At 38.0% G+C, this 15,228-nt stretch overlaps 3 protein-coding genes across 3 annotated transcripts; 1 reads left to right on the forward strand and 2 right to left on the reverse strand.

Annotated features, from left to right (window-relative positions):
* Positions 1 to 3,362: 3,362 nt before the first annotated feature.
* Positions 3,363 to 4,358, forward strand: LOC127259125 (uncharacterized). The gene is made up of 3 exons (XM_051286271.1): positions 3,363 to 3,575; positions 3,684 to 3,847; positions 3,938 to 4,358. The coding sequence occupies exons 1-3, from the start codon at positions 3,363 to 3,365 to the stop codon at positions 4,356 to 4,358; spliced, it is 798 nt and encodes a 265-aa protein (XP_051142228.1).
* Positions 4,359 to 8,773: 4,415 nt separating this feature from the next.
* On the reverse strand, positions 8,774 to 10,490 carry LOC127258809 (uncharacterized). Its single transcript, XM_051285812.1, has one exon. The coding sequence runs from the start codon at positions 9,831 to 9,833 to the stop codon at positions 8,967 to 8,969; it is 867 nt and encodes a 288-aa protein (XP_051141769.1). The 5' UTR covers positions 9,834 to 10,490; the 3' UTR covers positions 8,774 to 8,966.
* A 119-nt stretch (positions 10,491 to 10,609) lies between these two features.
* LOC127258808 (isoleucine--tRNA ligase, cytoplasmic) lies at positions 10,610 to 15,110 on the reverse strand. The gene is made up of 2 exons (XM_051285810.1): positions 14,483 to 15,110; positions 10,610 to 13,775 (listed from the first exon to the last, which is right to left on the reverse strand). The coding sequence occupies exons 1-2, from the start codon at positions 15,014 to 15,016 to the stop codon at positions 10,758 to 10,760; spliced, it is 3,552 nt and encodes a 1,183-aa protein (XP_051141767.1). The 5' UTR covers positions 15,017 to 15,110; the 3' UTR covers positions 10,610 to 10,757.
* Between the last annotated feature and the right edge of the window lie 118 nt (positions 15,111 to 15,228).

Raw genomic sequence — 15,228 nt, forward strand, 5'->3', positions numbered from 1 at the left:
GATGAATGAAAATAAAATAGTTGTGCTGATGGAGCAAGCTTTTCAAGTACACATTTCCATTCGTGGTAAACTAATCGAAAGGATGAAAATCTCATAGGTGGAGGAAGAGGAAAAGTACGAGGTAGTAATCAATTTGGTCGAGGACGAGGCCAAGGAAGAGGTTATTGCAGTAATATGACTGACAATTCCTCCTCATGGTCACTCTAAAGAGAGGTATGATAAATCTAATGTGGAGTGTTACAATTGTCACAAGCGTTGCCACTTTACAAACAAGTGTAGGTACGAAAATAACAATCAAGTAGCCCATTGCACTCAAGAATGTGATACTAATAATGAATAAAAAGAGAGTGGACATGCACTCTTAATGTTTACTGCTACAAATAAGGCACCAACTTCACACATTGGTTCTTGAATTCGGGATGCACAATTCATATGTGTGGTGAGAAAGATATGTTCAACGAACTCAATAAATCATTTCGCACTAATGTGAGGTTTAGTAATGGTCAATCAATGTTGGTGACGGGAAAATGTCAAATTATTATCTTATTGACAATGGGATAACATAGCTACATCACAGATGTATTCTATGTTCCACATATGAAGACCAACATGTCGAGCATATGACGATTGATCAAGAAAGGATATGCCATAACAATCCAAAATAATCAAAATTGCATGTTTTATGCTAAAGGAAACTATAAATGTCTTAGCACTGTCTCCATTGTCCAAAAATCGTATGTTTTATGCTAAAGACAACTATAAATGTCTTAACACTGTTTCGAATGATGAATCATGGCTTTGGCGCCTTTGTTTTGGACTCTTGAATTTTTAGAATATGAAATAGCTCTTTAGGGAGAGTCTGGTGCAGGGACTTTCTGATATTAATCATCCTAATCAGCTTTTTGAAACTTGTGTTATTGGAAAGAGTCATATGTCCTCATTTTCTAGAGAATCAGGGTGTGCAAAGCATCCATTAGAATTGATTCACACAAATGTTTGCGGAGCAGTGAACACATTGTCGATTGGTGGAAATAATTTTTTTTTTTACATTCATTGATGACTATACCAGGTTGGGTATACCTCTTGGAGAAGAAATCTAAAGTCTTCGATTATTTTAAAAAATTCAAGTTTCTTGTCGGAGGCAAAGTGTATCCAATCTTAAGGTGTTGGGAGTGATGGTAGAGGAGAATACACATCCATTGAGTTCAACCACTATTGTGTGAGTATAGGATATGCCGCGAAAATCATTTCCCTATACTTCAAAATACAATAGAGTGGCTAAGAGGAAAAATCAGACGATATTAGATATGACACGAAGTATGCTAAAGACTAAAGGTATGCCTAATTTTTTTTAGGTGAGCTGTAGCATGTTCAATTCAGTTGCTAAACATGTCACTTACAAGAAGTCATCATTCTATGACATCTTCTGAAGCTTGGAGTGGATTCAAACAAAGTGTGAACAACCTTAGAGTGTTTGGATCACTGGCCTATGCTCATGTTCCAGTAGTGACAAGAACAAAATTAGATGATTAATAGTTTTATATTGGTTACAAACAAGGTGGATACAAGTTGTTCAACCCCATCACAAAGAAAGTAACCGTGAATCGAGATATGGTCTTTGCTGAAAATAAAACATGGAATTAGAATTCTGAGACAAATATTGGTTCAATTAAATGAGATATTTGCAACTTGGATGTGGATCCTAGATTTTCAAATAATAACATAAATGCAACTGAAGCCCCGAATGCATAATTAATTGAAACTAAAAGCCTAACATATGAACTTACTAAAACAAAAAGACCTAGAAGGAAACGACGATAATCAACATATTTGCAAGCCTAACATATGAGTCACGCTATCATTTCCAGAGAGACCAAGTTGAAATAAAAAGAATCACATTGGAGTATTGCTAGTCCGAAGAGCAAGTTGCTGAAATAATCACCAAGCCATTAAAGATTGAAGCTTTTCTTAAACTTGTTAGTAAATGGGTATTGCGAGAAATAAATATATCGTGAAACCGAATCAATGATGAATCTTTTTTCCTAAAATTAGATACGTCTCGGTAGTGCCTCCGGTGGCTGGTGTTCTAACCTTAAAAAAAATAGTTTATGTCTCTGATAAAAGTAACACCTCAGATCTTCGAAGTTCCGACGAACAAAACGAGTGAAGAATTGAGTTGGGAGGTTTCCGAAAAGTTAGAAGTGATGAGAAAATGAGAGGAGGATATTTTTTGTGTGTTTTGAATGAAGGGGGAAAACCTTTTATATGCGTCTCCAATCAGCCAATATGACAGTAGATCAATTACGATTATAGTTACGATCTTAATTACCGATGTAATTTATTATTATTTCAAACTTTCTTTTTGAAGTGGTCGTAATTTATTCTAATTTCAAAACTTTCATTTGAGATGATTGTAATTTATTCTCAATTCCAAGCTTCCATTTGAGACGATTGTAATTTATTTTAATTTCAAACATTTCATTTGAGATGATTGTAATTTATTTTAAAAGTATTTTTCATAATAAACTGTTTGGATGTATTATTTTAAAAGCAACTTTTCATGAAAAAAAAAATTGTTTGGATGTAAAATTACTAAAAAGGACATGCTATTAATATAATTGTATTCTTTTATAAAAATTATATATATTTTTTATAATTTTTTTAATTATTTTTAAATATTTTATTAAAAGTATAGAAAATCTATTTTTAAAATTTAATTATTTATATTTTGAAATTTAATTTAAAGAAAATATATAAATTTAAAATAAAATTACAATATAATAGGAGTATTAAATTATTTGTATTTCCAATTTATTTTAAAATTTTATAACTTATATCTAATAATTTTAGCATAATTAAAAAAATTATATATTACTTTTAAATTTGGTATCTCAATTATAATTTTAAATTTTAATTCAAGTTTAATATATAAATTAAAAATAATAATATAATTTTATTTTTTATTTTTTTAAAAAAATTAATATATAAATTAATTATTTTTATAATATATTATAGTATGTTATGTAATATGTACGTAGTGACTACGTGGCCTTTTTATTGTATGTTTTTCTCTTCCTTCGGAACAAGGTTTTTACACCTATAAATAGGTGTTAATTGTTAGAATGAGGAGACACAACAAACACACAATTCATCCTCTTAAAACTCTCTCTCGCTGCGTTTATCTATCTGTACTATATTATAATATATAAATATTATATACTAATATACAAGTACTTATACATATATATATATCTACTTACTATTATTATTATATTATTATATAACACGTTATCAGCGTGAAGCTCTTGCCTATCTTATTTTTGGTAAGTATTATTTTTATACTATTACCTATTTTCTAAACTATGGAAAACCTTGCAAAATTTTCTTTTAAACCTCTATCTCTCACCGGCAACAATTTTCTGACTCGGTCCCTGGATGTAGAAATGCATCTGGTTTCTATGGGCCTTGTTCATACAATTGCTAGTGAAAATACGGCTACAAGCCAAGATCGGGCTAATACTATTATTTTCATCCGTTATCATTTGGACATTCCTCTACAGTCTGAATATTTGACGGTGAAAGAACCACTGGATTTGTGGAATGAATTGAGAGAGAGATTTGGGCACTTGAAATATATCACTCTCCCCAAAGCCCGACATGATTAGCTTAACCTGCGGTTGCAGGATTTTAAAACTGTTACAGAGTACAACTCTGCTATCCATCAGATTACATCTCAGTTGAAACTCTGCGGAGAAACTGTTACTGATAAATTGGAGAAGACTATCTCTACCTTTCATGCTTCTAATGTTGTGTTGCAACAGCAGTATTGCGAGAAAAATTTTCAAAAGTACTCACAGCTCATTGCATGTCTTTTATTAGCTGAGCAAAATAATGAGTTACTGATGAAAAATCATCAGTCCTGGCCCACTGGTTCCAGTTCGTTCCCTGAAGCGAACGTGACATTTTCTGAACGAGGCCGAGGACGTGGTAGAGGCTGTGCACGTGGTCGCGGTCGTGAGAGTCAACGTGGTCGATATACCCCTTACAATCGCCGCAGTTTTGACATTAACAGGATGCAGAGTAAACCCCAAGATGGGGATATAGCCGAAAAGGCTAAACAGGGAAAGAGACAAATCGGAAGTTGTAATCGGTGTGGCATTGAAGGCCTTTGGGTCAATGCCTGCAGAACAGCCAAACACCTAGCCGATCTTTATCAAGTCTCACTACAAAAAAATGGGAAAGAGGTCGAGATTAATTACGTTGATAATGACGACCCCGATGATGATCTTTTGGATTACGACACAACGCATCTTGATATAGCGGATTTTGTCGTAGATTCAGAAAACCCCCAGTCATAGACATATTATGTCATTTTACATTATGTTTTGTAATATTTAAATTATCGCATATTACCTTTTTGTAATGTATTTTGTAATAATTATATTTGCCTTTATTAATACTGCATTTACTTATATTTGAAGGTTAAATGGATGCCAATCAAAATGATGCAAATATCTGTTTTATTGACAGTGCAACAACACATACTATATTGAAACACGAAAAATATTTCTCACATTTGAAAAGGGAAAAAATGAATGCCAATACAATAAATGGGAGTGCGAAATTAATTGAAGGCTCTGAAGTAACCATTATATTTCTCCCCGCGGGGACAAAAATTGTGATACAGTATGCACTGTTGGCCACTAAAGCTCGAAGAAATCTACTGAGCTTTCATGACATTCGGAAAAATGGTTATCACATTGAAACTATGAGTGATACCGATGGTGAATTTTTATTGATCACCAATATCATTGATAAAAGGAGATGCATCATTGAGAGATTATCCTCACTCTCTACTGGTTTATATTATGCCAGATTAGGTGTTGTTGAAACACACCTCACGGTAGATCAAAAGACTACCGATTTTCAAATATGGCATGATCACCTTGGACATCCTGGCAGTATAATGATGAGGCGGATAATTGAGAATTTGCATGGCCATTCATTAAAAGGTCAAAAAGTGTTAAACTCAAATGAGTTAACATGTGTTGCCTGCACTCAGAGAAAATTGATAACCAGGCCATCGCCAGCTAAAGTAGGTATTGAATCACCTACATTTTTGGAAAGAATACACGGGGATATATGTGGACCAATAGACCCACCGTGTGGGCCATTTAAATATTTATGGTGCTTATTGATGTATATACCAGATGGTCATATGTTAGTTTATTATCTACTTGCAATATGGCATTCGCAAGATTGCTTGCCCAAATTATTAAATTACAGGCACAATTCCCCGATAATCCAATTAAGACTATACATGTGGATAATGCTGGTGAATATATATCAAATGCATTTAATGATTATTGCATGTCGATTGGAATTAATGTAGAGCACCCAGTTGCTCATGTTCATACACAAAATGGCTTGACATAATCACTTATTAAAATATTGCAATTGATTTCTAGACCATTACTGATGAGATCTATGTTGCCTGTTTCAGGGCATGCAATCTTACATGCAGGAACACTTATAAGAATGAGGCCGACAAGCTATCATAGCTATTCCCCAATGCAGTTAGTATTTGGTCACGAACCAAATATATCTCATCTACGTATTTTTGGGTGTGTTGTTTATGTTCCTATTCCACCCCCAAACGTACAAAAATGGGTCCTCAACGTAGATTGGACATTTATGTCAGATATGAATCGCCATCAATTATAAAATATCTTGAACCTATGACGTGCGATTTATACACTGCAAGATTTGCAGATTGTCATTTTAACGAATCATATTTTCCGACATTAGTGGGAGACAAAAACGAACCAAAAAGGGATATTAATTGGAAAATCCCTTTGAATCTTTGTGATCCTCGTACAAAGCAGTGTGAACTAGGAGTTCAACGCATTATACATTTGCAAAATATTGCAAATCAGTTACGGGATGCATTCAATGACTCGAGCAAAGTTACTCGATCATATATCCAAGCTGCTAATGCTCCAGCTAAAATAATTGTCCCTGATGGACAAAGTGCAAGTGCTAATGAATCAGCGACATGCTTAAAGCGTGGTAGACCACTCGGTTCCAAAGATAAACACCCTCGAAAGAAAAGAGGAATTAATGATGATAATCATGAAAATATCAGGAATGACATTGATAAACCTCAATCTAACGAGGAAGTCAACCCTGAAATAATTGCTCCAGAAGAGCACGATTTTGAAGAACATGATGAGATTATTGAAAACTCAATTAACTATATTACTTCAAGAAAATGTTGGAACCGTAAAGAGGCAATTATTGATAATGCCTTCGCATACAATTTAGCACTTGATATATAATGGAAGAAAACGAGGATCCAGAGCCAAAATCGGTTCATAAATGTCGGCAAAGAAATGACTGGCCAAAATGGGAACATGCGATTCAATCAAAGCTCGACTCATTAAACAAAAGAGAGGTCTTCGGACCAATTGTTCAAACACCAGATGGTATAAAACCAGTTGGATGCAAAAGGGTGTTTATACGAAAAAGAAATGAGCATAATGAAATTGTGAGATATAAAGCCCGTCTTGTAGCTCAGGGATTCTCACAAAGGCCTGGAGTAGATTTTGATGAAACGTACTCTCCAGTTGTTGATGGAATAACATTTAGATACCTTGTGAGCCTAGCAGTGCGAGAAAAGCTCGATATACGTCTTTTAGACGTAGTCACTGCATATCTTTATGGCTCCTTGGATACTGATATTTATATGAAAGTCCCTGAGGGATTCAATATGCCTAAACATACAAATTAAACCCAAGGGAATCATATTCCATCAAATTGAAAAAGTTATTGTATGGACTTAAACAATCAGGGCGAATTGGTATAACCGTCTCAGTGACTGCTTAATAAAAGAAGGTTATACTAATGATCCAATATGCCCATGCGTCTTTATAATGAAAAATGGATCAAATTTTGTCATTATTGCGATATATGTTGATGATTTCAATTTAATTGGAACTCCTGAAAAGATTCAAATTGCAGTTGAATATCTAAAGAAAGAATTTAAGATCAAAGATTTTGGAAAGACAAAATATTGTCTGGGTTTACAAGTAGATCATGCGAACAATAGAGTATTTATCCATCAATCCACATATACCCAGAAGGTATTAAAACAATTTTATATGGATAAATCTCACTCTCTGAGTACACCAATGGTGGTCAGATCCCTTGATCCCAATAAAGATCCATTTAGGCCAAGAGAAGAAAATGAAGAAATACTTGGCTCCGAGGTACCATATCTCAGCGCTATTGGCGCATTAATGTACCTTGCAAATTGTACCAGACCAAATATATCTTTTTCAGTAAGTCTACTGGCCAGGTTTAGCGCATCCCCCACAAAGCGCCATTGGAATGGTATCAAGCACATTTTTCGTTATCTTCAGGGAACTCATGACCTCAGTTTATTTTATTCAAGTGAATCTCAAAATGAATTAATTGGTTATACTGATGCTGGTTATCTGTCTGATCCACACAAAGCAAAATCAAACTGGCTATTTATTTACCTGTGGTGGAACCGCAATATCTTGGAGATCTACTAAACAGAAAATAACAGCAACTTCTTCAAACTATGCTGAGGTTTCAGCAATTCACGAAGCCAGTCGTGAATGTGTTTGGTTGAGGTCTATGACGTACCATATTCAGAAAAATTGTGACTTGATTTCTGATGATGTATTACCTCCTACAATATTATTTGAAAATAATGCAACTTGTATAGTTCAATTAAATGGAGGATATATTAAAGGCGATCGGACAAAGCACATATCTCCGAAGTTCTTTTTCACTCATGATCTTCAGAAAAGTGGTAAAATGTGCAACAAATTCGATTGTCTGAAAATTTTGCAGATTTATTTACGAAGACGCTACCAACTGCAACATTCAACAAACTGGTGCAAGGAATTGGAATGTGTAAGATGAAAGACATCAAATAAAGTCCAAAATAAGGGGAGCGCATTAATACAAGAATAATGTACTCTTTTTTCTTCACTATGATTTTTTTCCCACAGGGTTTTTTCATAGTAAGGTTTTAACGAGGCACATGTGTTATGTAATATGTACGTAGTGACTACGTGGCCTTTTTATTGTATGCTTTTCTCTTCCTTCGGAACAAGGTTTTTACACCTATAAATAGGTGTTAATTGTTAGAATGAGAAAACACAACAAACACACAATTCATCCTCTTAAAACTCTCTCTCCCGGCGTCTATCTATCTCTACTATATTATAATATATAAATATTATATACTAATATACAAGTACTTATATATATACTTACCATTATTATTATATTATTATATAACGTCGTATGGTATTTATTATTATTATTTGAAAAAATCACAAGCAATTGTTAGAAGCCAATCTAAATAGACCTTAAATTTTGTCTTCTCAAATCAGAATTAAGGGAAGTTGTTGATTGAATAAATCTTTGTAACGTTTAGCTATATTATAGAACTTCGTTTTGTAGTGCAGATATTCCTTTATTTTGTGGGTATTAGTTACTTTTCTATATATTGTATCTTTCATAATTGAGAAAATACAAAGATACAAGTGTTCTCTCATCTACTTCTTCTGTCGTGTTATTATCCATCATTTCTTTTTTTTTTTTTTTTTTTTTAACTGTAGCCGCTGTCCGAAAGAAAATATTGAATAAATTTTCGATCGAGGGCGAGGATTCCCTCAATTTGAATGTCTTTCATTGAAAAAATCATTCTTTAGTGGCGAAGAGACAACACGAGAGAGAGAGAGAGAGAAGTTTCAATTAATTCACAACAACCTTAAACGCCCCAAATTTGCAGTAGTACAGTAAACGACGACATAAACCAAAGTATATATGAGGAAATAGTAATAGACATACTATTATATAATATGCAGTACAGAACAGAACACCATTGTTGCATCTGCAATGATGATCTCATCTCATATCATCTCATCTCATTCTCCTCTCCCCAAGCAAAGCATCAACGAAGATGACGATGACTTCTTATATTCCATCACAGCCATTGTCGTCGTCGTCATCTTCTTCTTCTTCCCCTTAGATTTAGACTTAAAGCTCACCACTCTCCCCAGATACCCTCCCGCCCTCCACCTCTGCACAAACCTCCACACTTTACTATTACCATTATGATTCGCTTTCGATCTTCCTATGTTGTCCAACCCGTCTTCCTCGTCGTTTTCGTCCTTAACGGGCCTAACCCTTTTCGCGAATACGGAGCTCCGCGGACTTATCGCGGGGCTAATTATCCCTTCGCGGGTCTGGTCACGAACCCATCTCGCGTACGCCGACCCTTTCAACTCCAACGGCCCGCTGTGGCTATGGCTCGCCGTCGCCGGAGTAATTCTATTAGGCTCCGGCGATCGCGTGACGTGGCCTCTGAACGGCGAATACGATCTCGACCGTCGGTGTTGGCTTTTCCGGTGGGGCTCGTCTCTGACCTTCTCCAAAGCGGCGGCGAACGGATCAAAGTCGTCGTTCCACGAGCTCATCCGCCGCGGGAATGGCAGCCGGCAGACGGTCCCCGCCGCCGGCGGAGATCTCCGGCGGAAGCTGTTGGGTTCGGAGGGGTCGTTAATTAGGAGCCTCGGGGGGAGCTTCAGAGGCATCACTTGGCCGTTGAGGAATAGCTCGTCGGCAAACGCCATGGCCGGCAGGGAATCGCCGCGATCGCGGTGGCGCCACTTGCCGGAGAGATCGTCGGCGGCGTCGGAATCCATGGCGCGATCGTCGAAAGCTTTGAACTCAAAATCAGTGGGGCTGTTGGGGGCTGTTACATAGGCCAGAGGGGAAGAAGAAGGATCCATTGTAAGATTTTGGGCAGGGAAGAGAGAATTTGGGGATTTTATTTAATTTAAGTGGCAGAAAACAAGAATGAGTGGGAGATGGCCAAGAAGTGACTGAGTATGCTTTTATATATAAAATATACAATAATCTGACTTGATATAGCAACAATTTCAGACATCCTCTCTCAAGAAAGAAAGAAAGAAAAGATTTATATTATTATACCATTTGGTGTCTGTGTGTAAGAAACTCCCAAAAAGTGGTTTAAAGTGGGCATCATTTTCCTAAGTGGGGTGTGGCTTTTGTTTGGGATATTTGTTTCATCAGAAAGGATCATTATTGACTAAGAAATTAGGGGCTTTGGATTTGAATTGTATTTATAGATCAATTTAATTCTGTGGAATCTTGTTGTAATACAATAAATGTGATATTGATGGGACAGTCTGATCTGATTGGATAAGAGAGGCATTACTTGATGCTTAATCTTGCTTTCTTATGATCAAAACATTTTGCTTTTGCCCAAGTTTAAGCAAGATTATCCTGCCACGCTTCCACAAAGCCACCCCCTTACCTTATTTTGTGGCTACAGTGCTAAATTTCAATACCAAATGTACTCAACATGAACAATCTTTTTTTTATAATTATGAACAAATAATATGTAATAAAAACATATGTTGTTTACAATACTGTTATTGATCATGCTCTACAAGATTCTTGCATCATATTCTTTGCCATAAAAGGTTTTGGAAAAGAAAAAATCAAATCAAATCAAAAGTGACAAGTAGGATGGATCATCATCAAAAAAGACAATTATAGTCCCAATACACAATGCTCATCTTTGCAGAAAAGCACACATAATGGCAAAAATACAAAATGCAGATCTGTAGAGGAATATAAATATGACACACACACAAAAAAAAAATAAAAAAAAATTGTAAGAAACAAAATCAAGCACACCTTTTGGTAGCAGTGAAATAATCAGCAGCAGTAAGAAACACATGTTTCCCCAAAACTAAATTCACTTCAGGCTGACCTTCAATGGAGCTCACCTTCATCTTACCTTGTCCCTGCTGAAATTCTGTCTTCAAATTCTGGTAATCTCTCGACAACAAATACGTCTGTAATCCTTTCGCAAACTTGTCGTTCCCGCCGTTCAGTGTCAGAAGCGCATCGGTGTCGAACACAAGGGCTGGCCTGGTGAGAGTAATGGCGAAAGAGATGTTCGATATCCCGTGGAAGCTCTCTTCGGCGAGGACGATGGCGTGGCGCGGAAGCGAAGTCGCCGGTAGCAGAGGAGATCCGAGAGCTTCTCTGATGTACTGTTCCTGCGATTCGAGAATTTCTTTTGAAAAGGTTTCGCCTTTGTCCAGTGATTTGAAGAAGACTTCGACTGCGTCGGTGGGCTCGAGCGCAGCCTTCTTCCGCAGCTTCTGAATTCGGTTTACGATCTCTCGAGCGATTCCCGCCTCGAGCAACGAGTCGTCCCTCCGCAGGTCTAATATCACCAAGACGTCGCCGTCTCCTTTCGCGTCGATGTCTTCGAGGCTCACGTTGTTGGGAGGCCGGAACTCCCGAGTTATCTTGATATCGCTTAGCTTCAGGACGTGAGAGGCGATGGTAATCTCCCCGGCTTTTTCGAAAGCTAATATGTCGTCCGTCGACATGGATTTAACTTCCTTCGCAACAATTCCCATGGATTTCCCGAGTTTTCGCCCCAGCACGCTGAAATCAGGCTCGGCGCGCAACGAAGCGTACTTCAACGTATCGCTGCAGGGAACAAGAGATTTAACGTTGAGCTCCTCCAGCACATATTCCTTAAGTTTTCCGGCAATGTCGCTCAGGAAGTCCTCGTCTGGATGAACAATCACCATCTCCTTGAGGGGTGTTTTAAGCGGTTTGTTGTGACGTTCGCGGATGTTCCTTGCGAGATCTATGATCGTCATCATTCGGTTGACGCTTTCTTCGATACGATCTCCCCTCTTGCCTTCCACTTCGGGGAATCTGCAGTAGTGAATGCTTTCTTCCGATCCGGCGCTAACTTTCCTCAGATTCTGATAAAGAACTTCCGTGAAGAATGGGGTGAAAGACGCCATAGCTTTGCAAGCTGTTAGAAGCACATAATACAGCGTCGAAAGAGCAGTCCTGCAATCATCCTCTCCGGTACGGCCTTTCAGCCTCTTGCGATTGAATCTCACGTATATATTCGTCAAGTTGTCCAAGAACTTCAAGAGATACGGAACCACCGTGTAGAGTCGATAAGCATCCATTTCTTGCCGCACGAAATGGACTAAACTCTGAGTTGCCGAGTTGATCCATTGGTCTAAAACATTCGAAGACTTCTGGAGTCTGTTCTGATCGATTGGGGTAAACACCGCAAGACCTTCGATTTCAAGCCTTTTGGCATTTTGCACGAGGAATCTGTAAGCATTATACCATGGCAAGAAGACATCCTTCACTACACCATAAACTCCATCTTTCTTAAACCGCAAAGGCTCCGCACGAACAACTGGTGAGTTGATAATGTACAACCGCAATGCATCAGCTCCGTACTCGTTTATAACTTCGGAAGGCGGTGGATAATTCCTCAATCTCTTGCTCATCTTCTTCCCATCTTCCGCCAATACGAGTCCATTGCAAATGAGATTTCTGAAAGCTGGTTTACCGAAGAGCGCAGTCGAGAGAACCATGAGCGTATAGAACCATCCTCGTGTTTGATCTAGTCCTTCAGCCACAAAATGTCCCGGGAAGTTTTTCTCAAACAGTTCAACATTTTCGAATGGATAATGGATGTAAGCATGAGGCATTGATCCACTCTCAAACCAGCAATCGAACACATCCTCTACACGCCGAAGGACACCAAATTCTGGACCTCGACTTGAGGGGATTGTGATATGATCGATTTTATGACGATGTAAGTCAGTCACCTTGGCACCTGAAAGCTTTTCCAGTTTCTCAACAGAATCCATGACAACAATCTCCTCACCGTCCTCACTGATCCATAAAGGAAGCGGAGTACCCCAAAACCTACTTCGACTGACAGCCCAGTCTCGAGCATTCTCAAGCCAATTGTGGAAGCGCTTTTCCTTCACAAAATCGGGTACCCAGTACGTCTGTTTGTTGTTTTCTAGCAGCTGATCTTTAATCTTTTCTACAGCTACAAACCAACTCGGCACTGCTCGGTATATAAGTGGCGTGTCAGATCTCCAGCAAAAGGGGTAGCTGTGAGTAAAGCTTCCAGATTTCACTAGCCTGTCTTTCTCTTTCACAGCTTGAATTATATCTTTATCTGCATCCTTCACATAGCGCTTGCTAAAGTCGACAATTCTCTCAGTAAAACAGCCATCGTCGTCCACAGCTACAACCAGGTTTTCCCCCTTATTAATTATCCCATTCTCCAAACAGACTCGGTAATCGTCTTCTCCAAATGCAGGAGCACAGTGTACAATCCCAGTACCACTGTCATCAGTGACGTAGTTATCTGAAACAACTTTAAATGCAACTTCAGAGAAATCCTTGAAGTAATCAAATAAAGGGACATATTTCTTTCCTACAAGCGAAGCTCCGGAAAACTTATCCAGTATTTCATATGTCTCAACATTCTTAGATTTTCCGCCAGAGGACTTGGGTTTGGCTTTTGCATTTTCAGAAGCATTAGCAGTTCCATCCGGCAAGCTTTTTTTGGCTTTTTCAACAGGAAGCTCCCCCAAACGTGATTCTGCAACCACATAAACTTTCCCATTGAACTTGTTTCGGACCTTAACATACACAAAATTGGCATTGACACAGAGTGCAAGATTGGAAGGCAGTGTCCAGGGGGTTGTGGTCCACGCAACAAAACTTGCACCGTCTGGATCGTCAATTACAGGAAAAGATACCATTATTTCCGGGTCAGGAACTTCTTTATAGTTTGAATTGGCTTCGAAATTCGATAGTGGCGTTTTGCAACCTGTACTGTACGGCATAACCTGCATGGAAAATCTAATTAGAAATTAAGCATGTAAATGATGGGAGCTTATATCACTGAAAAAGATAACAATGAAGGTTCCCTAATAACTTCCATCATGAATAGTAAAATCAGTTTCAAAGCTATGCTCAATTGCTCAAATTCCTTGCCCCAACATATATATGCACAACAACGAGAATATATTCAAAAGGCAAAATTTGAGCATTAGAAGCTTGTGATATGGCATCAAATTTCTCCAGTTGACTTAGCACAACTGTCTAAAGTACTCGTTAAGCTGTTATGGCCATAGAAATACAGATATACATAAGATGAAGGGTACATAAATTACTGCAAGAAAGCTATCAAGGTCATGCAACATGGGGAAAATGGACTGAAGGCATTTTCAGCACAGTCATCCGATACTTGCAGATATTAATTTGATAAACCTTTAAGTCCCTATTCTAACACACTTTGTTCAGATCAAAGTTCCCAGAGAGAAAATTGTTTTTAACTCAATTCTTTTTCAAACTTACCTTTTCGTCTTAGAACATCAAATGCTACCAAAATGTTCCTAATTTCAAAATTTACTCAACGAACATTAGAAAACTATCCTATGTCCAGAAATGCACACAACAACAATTCCAGTATCTAACAATCAACAAGTATAATGAAAAATCAGCATAAAACTTAGAAATTTAACTTAATCACTAGAAATACAAGGATACAAACCTTGAAACCTCTGTAAACAAGACCCTTTTGATACAATTGAGCAAACCCCCACCACACACTCTCCATGAAATTCAAATCCATGGTCTTATAATCGTTTTTGAAATCGATCCACCTTCCCACTCTTACCACAGTTTTCTCCCACTCACCAACATACCTCTGCACAATTCCCCTACACTCTTCGTTATAGTTCCCAATTCCCATCTTAAGAACATCCTCTCTGCTCTTAATCCCCAATTTCTGATCAATTTCATGCTCCACAGGCAAACCGTGGCAATCCCATCCGAACCTACGGGTCACGTGATGCCCAGTCATGGACTGATACCGTGTCACGATGTCTTTGATAGTTCCGGCCAAAATATGGCCGTAGTGAGGCAGGCCAGTGGCGAAGGGCGGACCATCGTAGAAGATGTACTCCGGTAAATCTTTGGTGCGTTCTAGCTGAGTTTTGAAGGCGTCGACTTTGTCCCACCACGACAAGATCTTTTCTTCCTGATCCGGAAATGAGAAATCCTTGCCCTCGCAAACGTCCTCCATTACGATGACGACCGCCGCCGCAACGCCGCCGGAGAGAATTGCTTAGGGTTTTGGAGTGAGCAGAGGAAAGAAATGTGGAATTACGCTACAGCAGAACTTGCAGAATCTGCTTAACTTTCCTTTTTAACACTAAATGGGCTTAGGCCCAATTTCAGTCACAGGCCCATTAAGTAATCTAAGGCCCAATCCATAAATATAGACCACTTCAGTTT

The sequence above is a fragment of the Andrographis paniculata genome, unplaced genomic scaffold, assembly GCF_009805555.1.
Source record: "Andrographis paniculata isolate CXL003 unplaced genomic scaffold, ASM980555v1 Contig5END, whole genome shotgun sequence".
NCBI lineage: Eukaryota > Viridiplantae > Streptophyta > Magnoliopsida > Lamiales > Acanthaceae > Andrographis > Andrographis paniculata.